This window comes from Dunckerocampus dactyliophorus, chromosome 2, assembly GCF_027744805.1.
Source record: "Dunckerocampus dactyliophorus isolate RoL2022-P2 chromosome 2, RoL_Ddac_1.1, whole genome shotgun sequence".
NCBI classification, from domain to species: domain Eukaryota; kingdom Metazoa; phylum Chordata; class Actinopteri; order Syngnathiformes; family Syngnathidae; genus Dunckerocampus; species Dunckerocampus dactyliophorus.
In genome coordinates, this window is record NC_072820.1 from 8,965,410 (window position 1) to 8,985,934 (window position 20,525).

Genomic DNA, 20,525 nt, shown 5'->3' on the forward strand with positions numbered 1-20,525 from the left:
TGTGTGAGGTTTTTTTTTACGGTTTCCAGTACATTAAGTGTAACAGTGATAGCAAAGGGTGACAATAACCATAGAATCGGAAAAGATTTGTCTGCTTTGTACAATATGAGCATTAAAAATAATTAAAGATCAATTCCACACTAATTGTAACAAGAAGGTTGCAAACATAAATGCACGTTTTATGAACTACTACAGTAGTAGTAGTAGTAGCAGTACCTATAAAATGACACTCAATTACTTACTAGCTGTCTTCAATGGGTGAGTAGTTTAACTTTTCGTTTTTTTTTATGTATTTAACTTCTCTTTTAGTGAAGGGTTGTGTTCCACTTGAGAGGACACCGTACTACAAATTTTGGTATCAATCTGATGCCAACTAAATACGTTTTATTTTACAAACCTTCTTGTAAATGTTCCTTTCTTATTTTAAATGTGACCAGAATAAAAGTAGCGTTAAAGTGAAGGATTGGAAGTTGACATCAAACAGAGCCTTTGGAGCCTTTGGCAGTGAGGCTTCGTACTTTTCCGTCCTGCTTCGACGCTTTCCGTTCTCCTCAGCGTTCCCACGCGGCCCCCTCCCTCCCTGCGCCGCGCTGTGCTGGAAAATGGCTGTGCAGGCGAGCAGGGAGTTATGAACGGGAGAAGAAACAAGCTGAAGTAAAAAAGAAAGACTTTGTACAAGTTTCGTGCACCACTGGAAGCCGTCGTGTGCTTTCGCGATATTGGTCGGACTCCTGTCTGCCATTTTGGAGTGTCTGAGCGACGCAGCTAAAAGTGAGAAGACTCGAGAAATATCCACGGGTGAGTTTTTCCTCCCCTCAAGTTATTGCACATTTCCAGTACAGCGAGGCAGCCACTGTAACTTACTGGAAAATGGTGGAAGCCTTGCAAAGCGCGCAATGCAACTCACTTGAGCCCCATTTTTAAAGTTTCACCACACTTTTCACCACACTGTTATTAAATGCAATATTTAGCACGCTACTTTAGTGGATGTTGCTAGTCGCCGAGTGCTTACGACGTGTAGCAAACTTAGCTAGCGCTACTTTATTTTGGTGAAAGTGTTTCTATCTTGCTGTATTTTACTTCTTATTTTAAAACTATTTAAGAAGTACCATACACGAGTGTGTTAGTTCTTAATATACTTGTTTCAAAGTGTAGTTACTGTCCACAGCTAATTCAACACGTTCGAATTACACTTGCATTACTCTGTGCTCATGGTTTACCATTTTCAGGGAAGGAGGCAATTTGTATAAGTATTACAAGTGTTCCACATGCTAATTTGCAAATGAAGGATTTAATGGAAAGTGTGCTTAAAAAAATAAGCCATTATGGCATATTTTTGTAGGCACACTTTCTGTCTCTCTTGGTGTTAAATATTCTGCAACTAAAAGTCAACAAATCACACATACTCTATCAAAAAAGAGTGCCCAATGGTACCTCCAGAGTGGGATAAAGGTTTTTTAAAATGCCAAAGTGCCGCTTTCCACAGGGTTAGAATTAAATGTATGCGTTTTACCAGATGGAGTACAGCTGTGGTTATTTTTGTGTTATGTCCTTCGCCAGGGAGGAACCGGTAAATTGCTATTTTATCAAAATAGCAACAGGCGATATCTTTGCACAATGACATAATTAGAAATAGTTAATGGTTGAAATGGAGAAAAAAACAATACAGAGAGGGCTCTATTACTCATATGTCATGACAACATAGTTTGCTGTTAGGGGTGGGAATCTCTGGCCACCTCACAATTCGATACAATTACGATTCAGAGGCCTGCGATGCGATGATAAAACGATTATCGATGCATATTTTTTTGGGATCAATAGTTTCTCACTTTTTTAATGCGTAATTTTTTCTACATATAACTTGCTCACCGAGTACTACTAAAACAAAGCATATTTGTAATGAGCCACAATTAAAATAAACATGAAACACATTTACTTCCATTGTTTTAATAATTGGAAGGTTACATCTACCAACATACTGTATTTCCCATTGTACAGAACCAGCAGGAAAAGTAAATTGTGCCAGTAGCAGCATGCATAAAATTAACACAAAGTTCAGCACATTCTGAATAACCAACATAAAAAAATCTGTCATTATTCATAAATAAATAATAAAGACTTCTGAATTCAAACAAAAATCCCGAGCATAGATATCTGACAATAATATTTTTGCTGTATAGCAAAGTCAAAAACAGCTTTCATGCAAAATATAGATTACATATTAAGAATAACCCAAAAAACTAGGCGGCCCTTATTCACAAATAATACAAAAATACAAATGAATAGACCTCAAGAAATCAACATGCCTCTGCAACATTATTGAACAGCTCAGCCATATTCGCACCCGTATGGCTCTCATTCACTCCTCTCGTTTGTAGCACATGAGATGCTAGCTTCCAGTCATCAGTAATGAAGTGCGCTGTTACGGTGACATAACGGCGCCTTTTGCGAGTTGGGTGGAAAATTAGTTATCACCTCTGGTCGGCACCTCTGTTTTTCCTCCTGGTTCGGGTGGAAACGTCCGATGTTGTTTCTCATATTTGTCGTGTTCCCAAAATGTTTTAAGCTTGTATGGCAAAGCTTGCATATTGTCTGGCTTTTGGCCAGCTCATTTTTACTTTCAGCTACGTGAAAGCCACAGGGCTTCCAGATGCTCATTAAATCCAGCGGGTCGGAGTTTACGCTCCACCATTCTGGTAGCGTCTTAGGTGCACCACCATAAACTGTCCGGGCGGCACTTTCGCTTTCCGTCTTTTTGTTACGTTTTTTTTTTTTTTTGTTCCGTCAGCATCGATTATTGACATTTTGAATCGCCCGCAATGCATCTAAGAATCAATTTGGCATGAGGGGAAAAAAAACCAGCTGGTTCTGTAATATTGCTTTCATATTACAAAGGCAAAATCCTTGACAGAAAAAATAACGGTATAGTGTTTACAAAAAGCGTTCTATCAATCTGACGTCATCCCTATCATGCTCACAGCGCCTGCAGAGAAATATTTGCATGGTGTCCGGGCGTTGCTATGATATGCATTGATACCTTAACCTGCTTTTTAAGTCCAAAATGTATTTCTTTATTGAGGGCTTGACAACAGCATCTGTTAGCATTCGTGTTATTTCTATGAGATGGTGAAGTCTAGGCTGAAGCTATTCAACTTTCCACTGCCTACAGAAAAAAAAAAAATACAAATTATAATTTTTTTTATACAGAGAAGTTGTTCAGTTTGAAATCCAGTCAACATTTTAAGGCCTGAATATGCCTCTCAAGCGCCTCAACCACTGACTCAAACACTCACACGTGACTTTACGTGAGCCGAAGCTCAGCTCAGCCAGCATCAAAGGCTAATTTCCGGATGTTTCTTTGCTTTTTCTTTGTCTTTTTGGCTGGCCTTTTTGCGGCACTTATTCGTGGACGATGTCACATAAAACTTGCATCATTTGTTGGCAGAGTTAAACATGCAACTCGCTCCAAACGGAACGCCATCAACGGCGTGCATACTGTATGTTACCGATAGTGGCTTAAAGTGACAGATTGTAAAAAAAAATGTTGATATTTTTCACAATTGCGAATTGAACTGTATGAAAATGCAATTGTCGTAAACTCGTTGCTGTCTTGTTTACACATGTGGTTACACGTGTGGCTATACGTTCAATGATAGCTAATGTTAGTCACTAAACTTAGTCAAATAGCTAACAACAAACATAACTAACGCGCGTGCGTGTGTTATGTTTTACATACTCAAAGCAGGTTGCAGGTTTGAAATGGTGGCAGGTTGAAATGGTGGCGCCCTCTAGGCAGCTGGAGCAACCTGCCTGCGTACAAACAATCCCAGAGTGTTTTGTTGTTTATGTTTTACATAGCAGTGGTTAACTTATTATTACACTTGCTTGGCTGTTAAGAATGCTGAAAAACTGAAATGCATGAGGAGCATATGCGACCGCATTACGCCATTAAAGTGATTTTTTTTTTATATTTGTGACTGTAATATTAACCTATTTTTATACTTGCACGACGGTTAAAAATGAAACGCATGAGGAGCACCTGTTACGCAAATTCATTTTTCACACCATTGTCATTTAAGTGAAAACATTTATTTTGTTGCACTTCATTGTTATTTTACACGTGTATGACTGTCAAAAGTTTGCTTAAAACATTGTGTGTACAGATAGGAAATGTTCTGTGATGACAATTTGACCCTGAAATCAATTATTTGTAGTCTCATAGGTGGAAAAAAAAAACATTTTGCAACACACTGCAGCATCAAGCCACGTATTGTGTTCGACGTTAAAGTTTTACACGTTTTCTGCCTGTGGTCCTCGTTGAAAGTGACAAAAGTGAGACTCTTAAAGCACTCAATGCTAGGTTTTTGTAGATGATTTAACAGCATCTCGTCGCATTTAAGCGATGCTGCTTCTACATTTTGAAATACCCAAGCCTCCATTTTAGGAGAAGAAGTCGTCACAAGCTCCTGAAAGGTTGGCCTGTCTCTCCGCTGTGGCGCAGTAGATTTTTCACTTCCATGTGGCTCCATGGCCCAGGGCCAGGCTGCATGCGTGGTGCCTCAGTCGTCAGTCAGTCGCTCCTCCAGCAGCACGCCCATAAAGTCTCAACACCAGCATTAATTGTTCCCTTACATTTAGAAGCAAATCTTTTCGAAACTTTCCAACCGTATTGAGTTTATTTAGCCTGTGTCATCTTGCACATATACAGTAAGGTCACGGGACATCATTTTGACTATCGTTTTACCAAAAAGCTATAGTGAGAAGTGCGGCAAATTTTGGGAGTGGATTTGCAGACACCTGTTTCCTCAAGCTGTATATATGGGTTCATAACGATGGAAAGGTCGATGAAAGGAGAAAAAAAAATCATGATTTATGCTTAAATACTCCACTTTGTGCTTAGTAAAACACAGAAAAGATCATCGAGTACAAGCAAACATACATTTTGACATGTGCAGTATACAGTATGTACTGTATGTATTTTTGCAAATATTTATTTCTTTAATTGGGGAGTGAGATTACTTAAATTTAGTATGAATGCGTTTATGTATTTTATGCTCTAAATTAGTGTAATGTCATCTGAAATCAGATTACACCTTGCGTGTGATGTCTAGCCATAATATATCACACTATGATACATTTCTGCAATGTGTATTTACAGTACATATATTAAAAAAAATATAGTACTGCTTTTTTTGTTTGCAATGCAAAAAAACCTGTTATTGAAACCATACACAACAGTTTTGGAATGCACCTACTCATTAGCAACAAATTGCAGTATAAATAACCATTTAAAAACATGAAGTTAAAGACCCGTGATGACTAGTATTCATATTTAGAGCCGAGCTGTTAACAAGTTGTGTGCACATAGAATAACAACCGAGTGTCACAAATGCAAACACCCGCATATTTGTATCTCGAACAAACTAGTAAGTGGAGAGAATTGCTAATAAAACATCATTATTATTATCATTATTATTTTAGAGTCAAAATATGGCCGATAGAAAAAAAATCATTTTGTAATCATGTATGGTTAAACGTTAATATGAGGAGAATAATAATTGTAGAATTACAAAAGATTGCAAAAAGAGTTTGAAATTGCCATTAAAAATAATTTCCATAAAGTCACTCGTAAATAACATTGTATAATTTCCATTGCATTGATCATTAATGTACCAGCTAGTTGTCTGCTTTTACAGTATGTGAGGCTGATCACAGCATTATTTACCCAGTTACTCGACTCCATGTTATGTTTTTCATCCTTATCCTGCGACATAAAATCCTCTTTTGAGCCAAGATTTTGACAAATGATATAGGATGCAAAGAAGGAAAAGTTATTTGTGTGGGGGGAAAAGGTGTAGTTGTTTGGGTCAGATGTATGATGGCTGCCTAGAAACATTTTCTAATATTAGAACGTTTCCTTGATTTGCCCGGCTTCTCTGGTGACTGGGTAGCACATGGTCAGGGCAGCAGCCAATCACGTCGCAGGGAGAGCTTTCCCTCGCTCTAGCAACAGTGAGTTACTTGCTGCCTATTCATTAATTATTTTCCTGTGGTCTCCCTCAGCCGTTTGGAGTCTGCTGACAGCAAAGTGCTGCTGTCTTTTCCCTGCTTTCTTTTTGCTCTCTGACTGAATAGAAAGTTGTCGAGAAAAGAGGGATGGATCTCGTGATGCTGAGCTCGCCAGCTGCCGGTTTGCACAGCAAGCTGCTTCAGCACTATCCCAGCATGACTCGGACGACTCTTCTTTCACCTTGTATGACTTGCACCACTTTTCGCGCGCTGGAACCAAGTGGTCAAAAAAGGATTAGTGCACGAGGACGCGCCCTGCACGGCGATTTTTCTTCGTCTTTTTCTTCAACTTATTTCCCGCCAGAGCCCTTGGACTATAAACAAACAAGACATAGCAACTGGGTAAACCATGGGACTTTTTTGCTGAGTGAGGATGGGGAGGGGGGTGTCAGTCAGAGGCAGGACTGTGGGTGTTTTGGGGAGGGGGGTGTAGAGCAGGTGGAGGGAGAAGGGAGGGGGTAGGGCTAAGGGGGGGGGGTTATGGTGGTGTGAGGATTGCGGGCTGTGGTTGGGTATGCCAGTGCCACGTGTCTAGCCTGGCACCTCTTGCTTCTCGACTGGGAAGGATGTTGGAACGGAGAGTCTGGCTGAGTCTGTCCGGCTTCTCTCTCAACCAAAAGTGGGGTGAGTGTTGCACTCAGCTGCATCCTCTTAACACGAGAACTCTTCGATCGCTCTTTTTTTGTTTTTGAAATAGGAAAAATCATGTTAACAATCCGAACGATTTGCAGTTTGGCTTTGTCGTGAAGGGACCACACTATCATGTGGACTACGGTTCCAAAGCATGCCTCTCGCTATTCAAACCTAATCAGTGCGTTGAGGTGGTGGTGTTTTTTTGTTGTTGTTTTTTTTGTTTTTTTTACCTTGCGCTCACCTACTTTTATTTTAGAGTGTGCAGTGCATCACTCAAAACAGCAAGCATTCAGCTAATGTTTCTTAAATGATTGCACAACGTCGGGCCTTGCAAACCAGGCCTATGGTTATTTGGTTTGGGGCGTTTTTTTTTTTTTTTAACATCGCCCTAAATAGCTTGTAACTCCTGCCACAGAACACCAAAACTTGCATGCACTTTTTCAGGCTGTCGTGGCTTGGGTCTCTACCTGCATCACCGTTAACGTGACCATTGTCCTTGGCTGGTCTACAGACTGCAGATGTTGTTCTTAATCTGCAAACCCTAATCTCTTCTCCTCTTCCTCACTCGCCATCTCTTCCCTCACTATAGTTGCCATTTCCAGAATGTAACTTTGGGACGTTTGGGCCTGCTCTCCTTTGAGATGGTATGGAAAAGGATTTTCACATATTTTGCCTCTAGAGTTCGATTGAAATGTTGCCAATAACGGATTTTATATACTGATGTGTTAAATCAAAATATAGCCTTTTGAAGCGGCTATGCCGTTCATATTCTGTACTTCTGTACTTGGCCTTGCGCTTTTTTATTTTGTGCGTTGTAATATGTCCTTTTTTGCTGCATGCACTGGTGATACCTTAATTTGGTGCCTTTTTGCTCTTATGTGGTGTTTTATGTGTCTGGCTTTTGCTTCACTTGACTGTCCGTTCCCTATCTGTCATTTTGCCATAGAGTGAGTTAGCTCTTTTGACAGAATGAAGCCAGAAATATTTCGGAGGCAGCACAGTGCTGCCTTCTTTTTCTCTCCTGCAGAAAGCAAATTGTTCCGAAGGCTTCTGCATGTTTCAGAAAATTCTAGTTCACCCCAACCCCCAGCCCGAGTGCAGGTCCGGTTTTCTTTTGCATTCTTGTTCTGCGAAAACATTTTAGTTGGAACGCGTAATCATTTGCAGAGATGTTGATTTCACAGTGGAAGTTCATGTTCCTGAGAAAATTTGGATGCATCAGTTAAAGCTGTGAGTGTGTGAATGTGGCATGGAGGGAATGGAGGCTCCTGTCCAGGGACTCAGTCTGCTGTCGGTTGTGACGCAGCAGCATCATCCGATCGCTGTCCCTACCGAAGACTACACAAATGCACGGAGCGGCCACTGTTCGCCATTTTCATGCACTGATTTAAGCTTCGTTTCACCTAAATACTGTGTGCACTGCTATATTTATCCATTATTTAACACCAGCCTGCTGCATTCTGTGCTAGCAGCTTATGTAAATATCATTTTTGGATCACTTTTCAAATTTTTCTCTTTTTGGGGTTTTAATGTCCTGCAGGTTGGTCATAATCCCTGTCCAGAACATGTGGGAGCTTTACAGAACCGAAGAGGATTAAAGACCTTCCCACTCTGCCACTGGTACTCCTGATTTAGACCACTTCTTTCGACCGCAGGGAGCCGGCAACGCACGGCCCTCCACTGGCAAATTTTAAACCAGGCTGCTCCAATAGCATCCAGCCAGCAGGTCTTCGCCGCTTGAAAGAGCATGTTGCCTACGCTCTCCCTCTGCTCCATCATCTGGCTCAACCGGGGTATCAAGCTGAGGAAAGTGCACCACTTCACCAACACCGGTCAGGTCTGAAATAACAGTCCGAAGGTCAGACTTGTGAAAATGCTTCTCAGCTTCGGGTGACTCCGTCATCCCCTCACTCCCCCACAACCACCCGACAACATCATCTTTAGTGACTCGTAAACCTTTCTGGTTTCTCGGCCTGCAAAAGCCCAGTTACTGCAGGCGCACTTGGCCTGCACCATATAACCCTCTATCGGCGGCCATTTTGAATTGCTCTTCTCAAGCAAAATGGCAACGGAAGGTTTCCAGTACCGTGCCCTCTACACATTCACCAAGGACCAGGAAGAAGACCTGGAGCTGCAGCCGGGGGACCTCCTGATCGTGAGCAAGGCCTCGCTCCTGTCCATGGAGAACTACCACGAGGGATGTGCGGAGAAGCCTGAATGCCTCGGCTGGCTCCTCGGGTACAACGAGCGCTCCAAGCAGAGAGGCGACTTCCCTGGAACGTATGTTGAATATGTGGGCCCTGTCAAGATGGCTCTCCCGTCCAGTCAACCCAGGTCTCAGCGACCTCTCCCTGCTGCTCCTAGACCAGAGACTTGTCAAGGTAAGGACACTCGCAGTGTTTTTTTTTATCCTGTAAGTTTTCTAAGCGTCGTCTACAGTTTTTAAAACACAAATAAAAATTGACAATGTGCTCATGCCATGTTTCTATCGCAGATAAAAAAATGAGAGAAAGTATTTTGTTTTCATTACAATTATTTTACAACAATTATATAGTCTGTTAAAAAAAAATACATTTGAATTGAAAGACATTATAAAACCTACCAACATGTTAAAGTAGATTGCTAATTATTTTTTTTTTAAATCAAGCATCAAATGTGCAATGATCTACAACCAATATTAATTACTACCACCACTCGGAACCATAACCCTCCCTTATTCTTTTGTGATTTGAGGTTTATGCAATCATGCAACGGTTTACTTTCGCTGGTTTACTTACAGTAATTAAAGTTAGTCAGTATTATTAACACTCATCTGTTATTGGTTGTCAGAGGGTGTACTCCATACAAATGGACATACTAATATATACCGTATTTTTGATTAAGAATTGTGTCCATGTATGGAAACACTTATAACCATTGAGGGCACATACAGCGCAATCCTTCACTGCAACGAGCTGAAGCACTGTCGATTCCGTCTCAACTAGATTACCATGTAAAGAACTCCAGTGTGACAGCTATGGCAATTTGAGATACATCCACAAAGATGTCCCCTCAGCAGAATTATTTTGCCCAACGCAGCACTGGCAATGAAACAGTAGTTCAGAACATTTAGAGAGAGAGGTTCTTCCATTCCTTTAAAACAGTTTAGAAAATATTAGATAAAGTCATCCCTCGTTTCGGGATTAATCGGGATTAAGTGAATTTTCGCGATATAGGATCCAGTATTAATGAATGGAATATTTTCGTACTGGCATAGAAAACCTGTTTACGGTTTTCTAAATATGGGTTTTAACATTAGTAGAGGCCTCTAGACATGAAATAACACCCATATAGTCAGTCACTTTTACATTTACACTACCCAGTATAGTAGATATAATCAGGGAAAATAAGATATATTACTGTAAGATAAATAGACTCGCACGTTAGCATTTCCTTGTTTTTTTTCCGGACAGTGTACTTGCTGCAGTGACTATATCAGTGCAATGTAACAGCGGCTTTAAATGGCTTTACGCTCCTATTATCCAATACTGTATAGTAGACACGTAAATAAGCCATTTGAGACTGCTTGTGTGTGTCACAGTAAATTTTGTTCCCTAGCGGACCTTAGTGGTGGCCGGGCAGATGTGTTAAGGAGAATAAGTGATGTTGGAGGTTCAGAGTTGAGTTTTAGCTTGCCGTGGGTTATGGCCCCAGTAGCCCATGTTGTTATTATGATTACAGTGTTCCCTCGCTACATCGCGGTTTTGCTGTATTTTTAAGTGCAACTTCGAATATTTTTTTAACAGCACATTTAACAGCAAATGAGCGTCCTTGTGGTGTATTAGCGCGATCTATCGGTGCTCTGTTGTATGTCAGACAATATTTGGTGATTTGTGGCAGACAATAGCCAGCCAAATATAGAGCCACAACAGTCCTTATTGGCTAAGTGAGAACCCGCTCATTGTGTTCTGCATCCTGATTGGCCGTAGACCATTGAAAGGCAAGGCAAGGCAAGGCAAGGCAAGTTTATTTATGGAGCACAATTCATACACAAGGTAATTCAAAGTGCTTTACAAAAAAGAAGGGTAAAATCACTTCATAAAATCATTCCATAAAAACATAAAATCGTTCTAAAATCATTACATAAAGTTCCATAAATGATTCCATAAAACAGAAAAGATTAAGACTGAAGAGTGCAAATAAAATACTTTCAGTTGTCATATGCACAGTTGAATAGAAATGTTTTCAGTTTGGAGTTGAACATTGCCAAAGTTGAGGATTGTCGCACATCTACTTGAAGATTGTTCCAGATTTTGGCATCATAGAACTGAAACGCAGCCTCACCGTGTTTAGTCCTGACTCTGGGCGCCCGCAGGCGACCACACCCTGAGCTTCTCAAGGTTCAAGATGGTTTATGTGGTTCTAACTTTTGGCGCAATCGATCTCCTTCGTGCTGTCGCTAGCAAAATGCAAACTGCATGAGCTGCTTGCTAACCACCAATAAACAATAGAAGAAGAAGAAGAAGCTAAACCGACGAAATGAATCTTCGGTTCAAGGAGTAGAATAAGGAGGACGACGACGGCGGGAACAATATGTTTTAACAAGGATATAAAAACGTGACAGCCGAACGGCGTCAGGCCAAAGCACAGTCAGAGCAGTGAATATGGTGAGTCACTTAATAACTTATTGTGTCCAATGTTGTCTGTTGATCATTAGAATTCAAACGAAATTTGAACTTTCAAGGTGTTTAAAATGGGAAAAAAAGTTTTTACCTTTCTGAGAAAAGTGTATAAAATGTAATGTGAGGGATTTTACAGCCTTAAAACATAATTGTAAACAAATAAAGTTGGCTACTTCGCGGATTTCACTTATTGCAGGCTACTTTGGGAACCTATCCCAGTGATAAACAAGGGAACACTGTATTATGTTATTATTATTTTGAATCTCCGTTGGACATCTCTGTGTGGAGTATGCATGTTCTCCCCATGCGTGCGTGGGTTTTTCACCGGGTACTCCAGCTTCCTCCCACATTCCAAAAATATGCATGTTAGGTTATTTGCCGACTCTAAATTGTTCGTAGATATGAATGTGAGTGTGAATGGTTGTTTGTCTGTATGTGCCCTGCGATTGGCTGGCGACTTGTGCTCCCACCCAAGGTCAGCTCGGATAGGCTCCAGCATACCCCCGTGACCCTAATGACGATTAAGCGGCATAGAATACGGATGCATGGATGTTATTATTATTATTATTATTATTATTATTGTGCCTGTTGTGAGATAATTTAAACGTGCAATAAATGCCTTTTGTGGCGATCACCTCTGGTCCTTGTCTCACCAAACACCAATACCGAGTGGCCAATGTAGAATACTACGTTCACAATTACAGTAGAATGCTTCTTCTGCCTTGTATTTGTATTTTAGTTCATTTAGTTAGTTGAGTTAGCCATTTTTGTGCTTGAAAATGCTTAATTTAGGTTAAGAATAAGTACAATTTGCTTAAATGTGCATTTTTTTTTTTTTTTACTAATAATAGGCCGTATTCAACCACAAAACAGCGATCATTTATTGATTCATTATTTCCACGACAGAGTGAGGGCGCGATGTAGCACGGGAACACTTTAAAGTAGTTTCTCCATTTAGAAGTTTAGTCCTTTGCTGATCCCTAATACTAACACACTTTAACAAAGCTGGAATCTTACCAGATTATTCTACACGCACACTTCTGACTTATATCCCATGTTCCTCTTTTAGGATTTATCTAAGACTAATTCAGCCAGAACTTGTGTGGCTCTGCTTCTGCTTTTAAAAACGATCATCACCAGCTATGTTTGTTTACCATGAACTTAACAATGTCTGTGTGATGCCAGCCCAGCCTGCGACTCATTAACATTACACTACACTATACTGCGTCAGCGTCTACAATAGAGCCGCCCTGCTGTTCCATTCGTCCCATCTACACAAACATTGGTTTCATGGTTCCTTTTAGTGCCTATACACTCTGTTAAGACATATAGTGTTTTTTTTTTGTACATCTCAGGGCGTATGTTTTAATTAGAGATGTCAATATTGGCATAAAAGTGAGATATCGCATCATATTGGTGTTGGTTTTTCTGCAGATAGGGATACCGGTGCGTGGGTGATGACATCATCAAACAGTGCAGAGCTTGCTCGCTCAGTATGTTTGCGGTCTGGAAGTATTTCCAAATTTTGCCTTTGGAACGTAAATGTGCAATTTGCAATGACTGTAAAGCACTGGTTATACAAGAGGGGGGGGGGGGGGGGGGTTGGGGGGGGAGGAGTAAAGTGTCTTCCTTTTAATACTTCTAATGTAATATCACACCTCAGGAAGAATCACTCGGACCAGCAGAGCAGTGTGGAATGAACTCAGTTCATAATTTCACTGATTGTAGTAGTTTCATACTTTGTTACGGGTGTTTGTGCCACATAGAAATGTGCAGCTGTCGACATGGTATAACTGCCAGAATTATTTATTTGGATTCTTATTTGTGAATGTATTAAAAAGAATAATCAGTTTGACTTGTTGATAGTAGGAAATCATATTATTTTACTTGGCAATTGGTCATGGTTTTCTAATGACTTTTGCTGAGTCAAAATGTTTGAAATATGGCACGTTCTTTAAAATTTACCTTGCATATTGCAGAATTTGTCTTATTTTACACAAACAGTGGCATCACAGTAAAAGAGACATAATGTGTTCGCTCATTACATGAGATGTTACCTGACATTTGTTTGAAGGAAGAGCTGCTGCCTATATTGGTGTCGGGTGATAATGATTTCGGAAATGAGGTGTTGGGCACAAACAGTATATCGGATATCAGTAAGAACGCCAATATCTCTCATATTAATCATACTTTTGTGCCATTTTTCAGAAGACTGTTTTACTCAAGGTACGTATTTATTGTATTTAGGTCTGTCTCAATAACAATTTTCGAAATTGCATTTAAAAATAAATCTCAATCACAACCAAAAACAAGAAAAAAATAGATCTCTGTGAAGAAAAAAACACTCCAACAAAAACCACAAACATTAAAAACAATAATAAAAATGGAGTATCAAGTCTTTGTAAACAAAATTGCATTTCAACGAATAATGAACATTGGGTATTATTCCTTAACAGGAACACAAATTAATGAAGCAATAGGGGTGATGCCCGTTGTTGTGTGGCATCACTCGGGACACAATGGGACACAGCGGGACCAATTAATGCCAGGACTGTTTCACGGATGTGGGAAATGGTGGTGACAATGCATACCCACACCCCACTAGGCGTAAACACTACCTGACAAGGTGTAAATAAGTTGTGCTGGTGCGTAGTCAGTTTGTGCCAATGCGCCGCATTTTTGGTCATGAATTGCGTTCCAAGTGCGTAATTTATACATAAACAGAACACAAACAATGCGCAAACTAGTCTTCACGCTTTTCAGGCGTGCCATAAATACATAAATGACACGCATTGCGTGCAAGTGCAGATGCCGCTTTACTCCTCACCTGCACCACTTGGGGTGTGCACTCTCCAGTTCCCCGCCTCCACCCACTGAGACAAAGAGACTGAATGACTGACAGGAGGGTTCACTCACTCCGTTCATTCCACTGTAGGACCAAGTGTTGAGACAAATGCACGCAGTAAACCCTCATGTCATCCAGCCTGTTTGGAAGAGAGAGAGGAGGAAAACAAACACGTATGCACATGTCTATTTATACCGAGGTCTGCAAAATTATCAAGTTAATTTTTGTTTATCGGGCGGTTAATTGATCTATCAATTATCGTGACAGGCCGCGTGGTATTGGTAATAAGTTATTATTTCAAGATTCTTGGGAAAACAATGTCACGCTCCATCTTTTTCACACCTCTCCTCACTCCTATAAATAAAACGTGTGGTATGCTGGTGCAGGCCTTGCAGAAATTCTGCATGGATCCCTTCTCTACATTTACCTTCCCTGTGTTTGTTTTGTTTTGATTGTTCTTTGTCAAATGCCACGTGTTAACTGTATTTAGTTGTAAACTATTTGAAATGAAGATGATAGATAAGGCTACAGTTATGACAAATTGTTTTGTGAACTGGTGAAAACAAATGTGGAACCCCAAGTGAGACTTTTTTACACTGTCCTCTTCCTCTCTCTCTCTCTCTCTCTCTCTCACACACACGCATACACAAGGTGATTCAATACATATCAAAAGCGCTTCGCAATAAAAGCGCAATTCATCGAATTCTTGATAAAAATAGACATATAAGAATGTATCTACATTTCACATTTTTTTCAGTAAAACATTTGCGTACATCGGCGAAACAGTTTCTATTTTCTGCTTCAGTGCATAGCTACATTTAATTCTTCTGCACACTTGTTTTTTTTATTTAGAACTTAGGATTTAGGACAAATTTAAACCCAGAATCTGAGCACAATGTAAACAGATTCCTTTGAGAACAAATTTCTATTGTGAAAAGAGCGTTGTTGATGGTATTAATGTATCTTAATTAATGTCTGTTCATATACGCTTGATGTAATTCTCTTTTAGAGTGTCTGTATTGCACGTTCAAACCTGATTACCATTTCATTATAATACAGGCTAATAGATATTTCCTCTGGGACTATAAAGAGTTCATTAATTCCAGAGAAGCTTTACACCTTGGCAACACCTTCTGGATTTCAGCTCACTAAATGTAGTGTAGAAGACAAAAACTAACTAAAAACTAAACATGACCACATTTCAGTATGACTAAAAGATACCTTGAGACGATTACTTTATTATTGTGGTTTGGCAGAGTAACAGGAGAAATGTCCCTGTGCAAAACCCTAAATTCCTCCTCAGTCAAAAGCTGTTTTTCACTGTAATTCGCCCTGCTTTTCTGACAGATGGCCACAGTTCGGCGCCGAGCACGTAGGCTGTGAACTCTGCTTTACCTCCGCTTGAGCCAATTGGCCATTCATTGCGCACTGAAAAGTACAGTGGCTCCCATTCAAATGCATGCTTTTAAAATGAAATTATCTGTTTTTTTTTGTGAAAAAAAGCCTTAATAATACAGCTTACAACATTTGTAATGCATATCTCAAATATTTGCAGTGCTCCTTTGAATTTCAGGAGAGGTAAGCACAGGATTTACTTTCACCCGTAAAGGCAGGTGGAGCAGTTTGGGGGGGGGGGGCGTGCAACAGTTTCCTGGTGCTTTGACAGACACTGAGACAAACCAGTTGGGCAGCAGGCGTTAAAGTGTGTGTGATTTGGTGAGACAGTAGCACCAAGTGAAACCTTGGGCAAGAGGGCTGGTGGGAAGGGAAGAGAGAAGGTGGCGGTATTGTGCATGAATAGAGTACACTAGAGTCATTCTAATAACTGGTATCAGGATATGTATATGATATAAATATGATTAGATTTAAGATGCCGTTGGTGTTTTCAACAGAGTATTTTTTTCTTTACATTTGTACTTTGTGTAACAAAAGGAAAACAATGCAAGCAGATGGAAAGACCAGAGACCTCTTCATATATTAAATGTACATAAAAGAAAATACGGTGACTAAAGCTTAGTAGTAGGTGTTGAGAAATGCAGTATACAGTAATGTCAATATGAACACAATCTATTGATTTTCAGTCTAGAAAATATACACTGTTGAATGATTGCAAAGATATTAACCTGCCAGTGTTTTAGTTCCCTTTCCAGGGTAAACTCACTTCCTCACATTGACTAATCGATTATTATGTCCATACCTGCTGAATTAATTGGAAATATTTGAGTTTGAAGACTTGGTGATGAAAAATTGAAAGGGTTTGGCAATGTCATGGTTGAAAATTCGCAAAAAAGTAAAGGTAATCATTAGGGATGTCCCGATCCACATTTTTTTGGCTTCCGATCCGATCCGGTAATAAACTTTTCTTACAAACATGAATTTGTTGAATTGAATATGTTAAAATAGCTCTTCAAAGCATTAAAAATAATGCAACCAAAGTATTCCTGAATTTACTTTTTTTATTACACAGCATGACCAACAATATTGTTTGGCTTTTGTAACAAATCTCTGTGAGTCAGGCCCCTAATCCAATAAAAGACCCAATAAAATCCCATCCAATAAAAGATAAAATTGTAAAAAAATGGGCATGCAAAATACTTTGAGGGTGGGATTAATCATTTGACATGGTTATAGATCAATTTGTGGTGTGGTCCAATGAGGTGAATTTGCTCTAACATTCATACATTCTAAACAGTTCTTTTTACAGACCAGAGTTAGCTTTTTTTTTTTTTTTTAAGTGCCCATTTGCAGTCTTCAACTCAGAGGAAGACTGCATCTGAGGTCATCAGGGGTTAAACTCTGATGAAAAAAAGCGTCTCATGTCTCATCGCCAGAAGTAACGAGTGACGCTCGGGACATGAAGTGCAGGTAGCTTTGCAAGGTTTTTAGCGTGTATTTCTGAGTAAATATCCCATGTAACTTTGTGTTCACCTGCGGCTTATAGACAAGTGCATACAAAATGTTTTTTTTTCTTTAAATTTGGAGCCCTTAATTAATTAACATAGTAATTTAATATACTTATTATTTTGAAGCATGTGGCATTTGCAACTAAAACTCAAAAAAGTTCACTTTTTGGCCAACATGGAAATGAAATGACATTTTAGCCCCACCAATAGCAAAAAATATTTTTATATTATATCTTTAGTATATATATTTTGAACCACTCTTTCCCTGGCCTCACTTTAACTGCCTGCTAAGATGAGCCATGGCCTGGCATGTTTGCAAACTCCTCCCTTCTCCTCGTCCAGCCTTCCCTGCCTCCCACCCTCCCTCCTCTCTCCCAGATTCACATACACGTCTGATACTGTCTCTGGGCCGCCATAAACCATGTAAGCGAGGCCATTTCTCAGAAAGAAGAGGCTTTCGTCCCACCCGTCCCACCCCTCCCACCCCCCACGCTACTAGGAAAACACTTTCAAAGAACCATGAAGGGGGTGGGAGAGTGGGCTGAGACAGTAGAGAATGGGGAAAGATGCAGACGAGCTGAAAAGGGAAGGAGGTGAGGGCAATGGTGAAAACCAAGGCCACAACATTCATTCCTGAACATTTTTCATGTTTTAGTTTGCAGAGCTAGAGCAAATGTTATTTTCCTTGAGCGCTTTTATTTTATTTATTTTTTTCACTGCCAGAGAGGTAAATGAAAATAATTTCAGCATGACCCTGTTATGTTATGACTTCAACATTAATGACTCTACCAGCATGGGCTGAAAAGGCACATTTTGTTTAGATGCTTATTGTTGGCAAGAGGGAAGGGACGTTATGAGGCCAGGATGTTTCTTCTTTCCATGCCAAAGCCAATGCACTTCAACTGTGCTCATTAAACCGACTAAGTGAGATTAAAATTTTTGTGGATGAAACTGCAGACATTGTATCCACAATTGCATGTATGCCTGACTTTTATTCGTATGTATTTTATCCGTATGTATCCATCCATTGTTTACTTCTTGGCCTATTCAAGGTCAGAGTGAAGCGATCCCAGCCGACTGACTACCAACCTGGACTGGTTGCCAGGCAATCACAGGGCCAGTTCTACATCTTACTTAGTTGATGTGCTCTTGTTTTAGAGCAGGGGTGTCCAAAGTACGGCCCACGGCTGTGATTTTATTGGCCCACCGTACAGTCTAAAAATGTAATCTAACAAGGAAGCTTTAAAAAAAAAAAAAAAACAACAGCAGCAAAAATTGAAAAATCAATCAAAAGTCAAAATATTAAGAGAAGAGTTGTAATCTAGCAAGGAAAAAAAGTCATAATTTCTCAAGAAGAAAGTAATAGTATGAGGAAAAATGTCATTTTGGTAGCATGATGTTGAAATATTAAAGACATATTTTTTTTAAGTCAAAAGCAATAAATAAAGTTGCAATTTTTGGATACTTAGGTTGGGGGAAAATGTATAAGATGGGAATAAAGTCAAAATATCAGGAGAAAAGAAGTTGAAATATTTGGAAAATTATACAAAAAAAATCAACAGCAGAAATTTTACCGGAGTAAAGTCAAAATATTAAGAGGAAAAAATTGATTTCTAATTTTAAACAAGTTGCAGTTTTGTGAGAATAAACTTCAAGATTCAAGAGATTCAAGAGAGTTTTATTGTCATGTGCATGGTAAAACAGCAGTTATACCATGCAATGAAAATCTTATTCTGTTCATTCTCCCAAGAAAAGAAAGAAAACACAAGAAAGAATAAGAACATAAGAAACATAAACACATAAACATATATACCAATAATTTAAGCAACAACAACAGAAGAGACATTAATACAGATATAAATAAATAAAGTGTTATGAGTGTGTGCGTGTGTTGCGTGCGGCGTGTGCGAGTGCGTCGTTGAGAAGCCTGATGGCCTGTGGGTAAAAGCTGTTTGCCAGCCTTGTGGTCCTGGACTTCAAACTCCTGTAGCGTCTGCCTGACGGTAGGAGTGTGAATAATGAGTGTTGTGGATGTGTGCTGTCCTTGATGAGGTTGTGTGTTCTGCGTAGGACTCTAGTTTTAGAAATGTCTTGCAGTGAGGGGAGGGCTGCCCCAACAATGTTCTGTGAGGTCTTGATCACCCGCTGGAGTGCCTTCCTATCACATGTTGTACAGTTACCGTACCAAACAGTGATGGAGGCGGTAAACTTGTAAAATGAGGAAAAATATCATTTTAGTAACAATGTTGAAATAAAGAAAAATACGTTATTATTTTTTAAGTTATAATTGCAAAAAAATTACAAGAGGAAAGCTGAAATAAAATAGTTGGAAAATTTTAAAAATCAGTAGAAATGGAAAAAACAGCTCTAATTTTACAGGAATGAAGTCAAAATATTAGTCATATTCGAATGAAGAACAGAAGTGCCAATTTTACAACAATAAACTCGTATTATTATAGAAAAAAAAACGTAATTTTTAGTAGCTTTTCACCTATATTACAGATATATTACAAAGGTGAAATATAGTTTTTTCTTGAGCTACATATAGCTTCTTAGCATATCTCAATGTGTTGGTTTACAAAATATCAAAGTGGCCCTTACATCCTTTCATTTTTCATTATGTGGCCCTCGCTGGAAAAAGTTTGGACACCCCTGTTTTAGAGCATTTTGACTGACACAGAGGCTATGGTAGAAGCGAGCATTCTTGGAGTTCTGTTCTGAAATGGTTGAACACTACTCAGTAAACATGCATAGCGACTGCCCTGCTGGTCATAGTGTTATTTTGTCACATAAAAACATTTCAACTTAATTTTTGAACACCTTTAACAGCTTTTTCAACATGACTTAGTTATAACACATTACTAAGCTGATACTGTACCTCTAAGCTGATATGATCAAATTTCTCTTTCTAATATTATTGACATGGTGGGAGAAGTAACAACATTTTTCGTCAAGTTAATGCAGATTACATATTGGTTACTTTTCTCGTACATGTTTTATTACACATATTTGCAAAGTAGCACCAGGAGGCCTGTGAAACCAGATCTAGGCTTGTCGATCGTCTGTGTGTTTGACTTGGTCGTCGAGGCTGACTTGAACACGTGCGGCGTCAAAGCGTGTCGTGACAGAGGAATGGACGGTCTTGCCCGGTCATGAAACATTTGCGTGTCTGTTTAGTCGGGGTGCAGCAAAGACATGCAGCCATGAAACTTGACCGGCAGCATTACAGACTGTTACACAGCATTCGTGAGCCAGACACCAACTGGTCTTGTCACCACCGAACACCAGAAACACATGTTTGGAGTGACCAGCATGTCTTTCTCACGTTGAACCTCATGGTGCTTTTTGGACATTGAAAGACTTGTGATGAAATGGGACAGATGTAGAGGAGAAACTAGAAATAAAACTAGTTTA

At 39.6% G+C, this 20,525-nt stretch overlaps 1 protein-coding gene across 3 annotated transcripts in view; it reads left to right on the top strand.

The window, feature by feature from the left end:
* Nucleotides 1–597: 597 nt before the first annotated feature.
* The window catches only part of pik3r2 (phosphoinositide-3-kinase, regulatory subunit 2 (beta)), a 37,622-nt gene continuing 17,694 nt past the window's right edge, over nt 598–20,525 (top strand). Inside the window, exons 1-3 of one of the 3 annotated variants that reach the window (XM_054767716.1) lie at nt 6,568–6,693; nt 7,292–7,346; nt 8,243–9,083. In XM_054767716.1, the coding sequence (XP_054623691.1) occupies nt 8,765–9,083 (319 nt within the window). In that variant the 5' untranslated portion in view covers nt 6,568–6,693; nt 7,292–7,346; nt 8,243–8,764. Of the gene's footprint in view, nt 799–6,551; nt 6,694–7,291; nt 7,347–8,242; nt 9,084–20,525 lie in introns of those variants that run through there. The other 2 variants (XM_054767715.1, XM_054767717.1) reach the window with 2 other exon arrangements.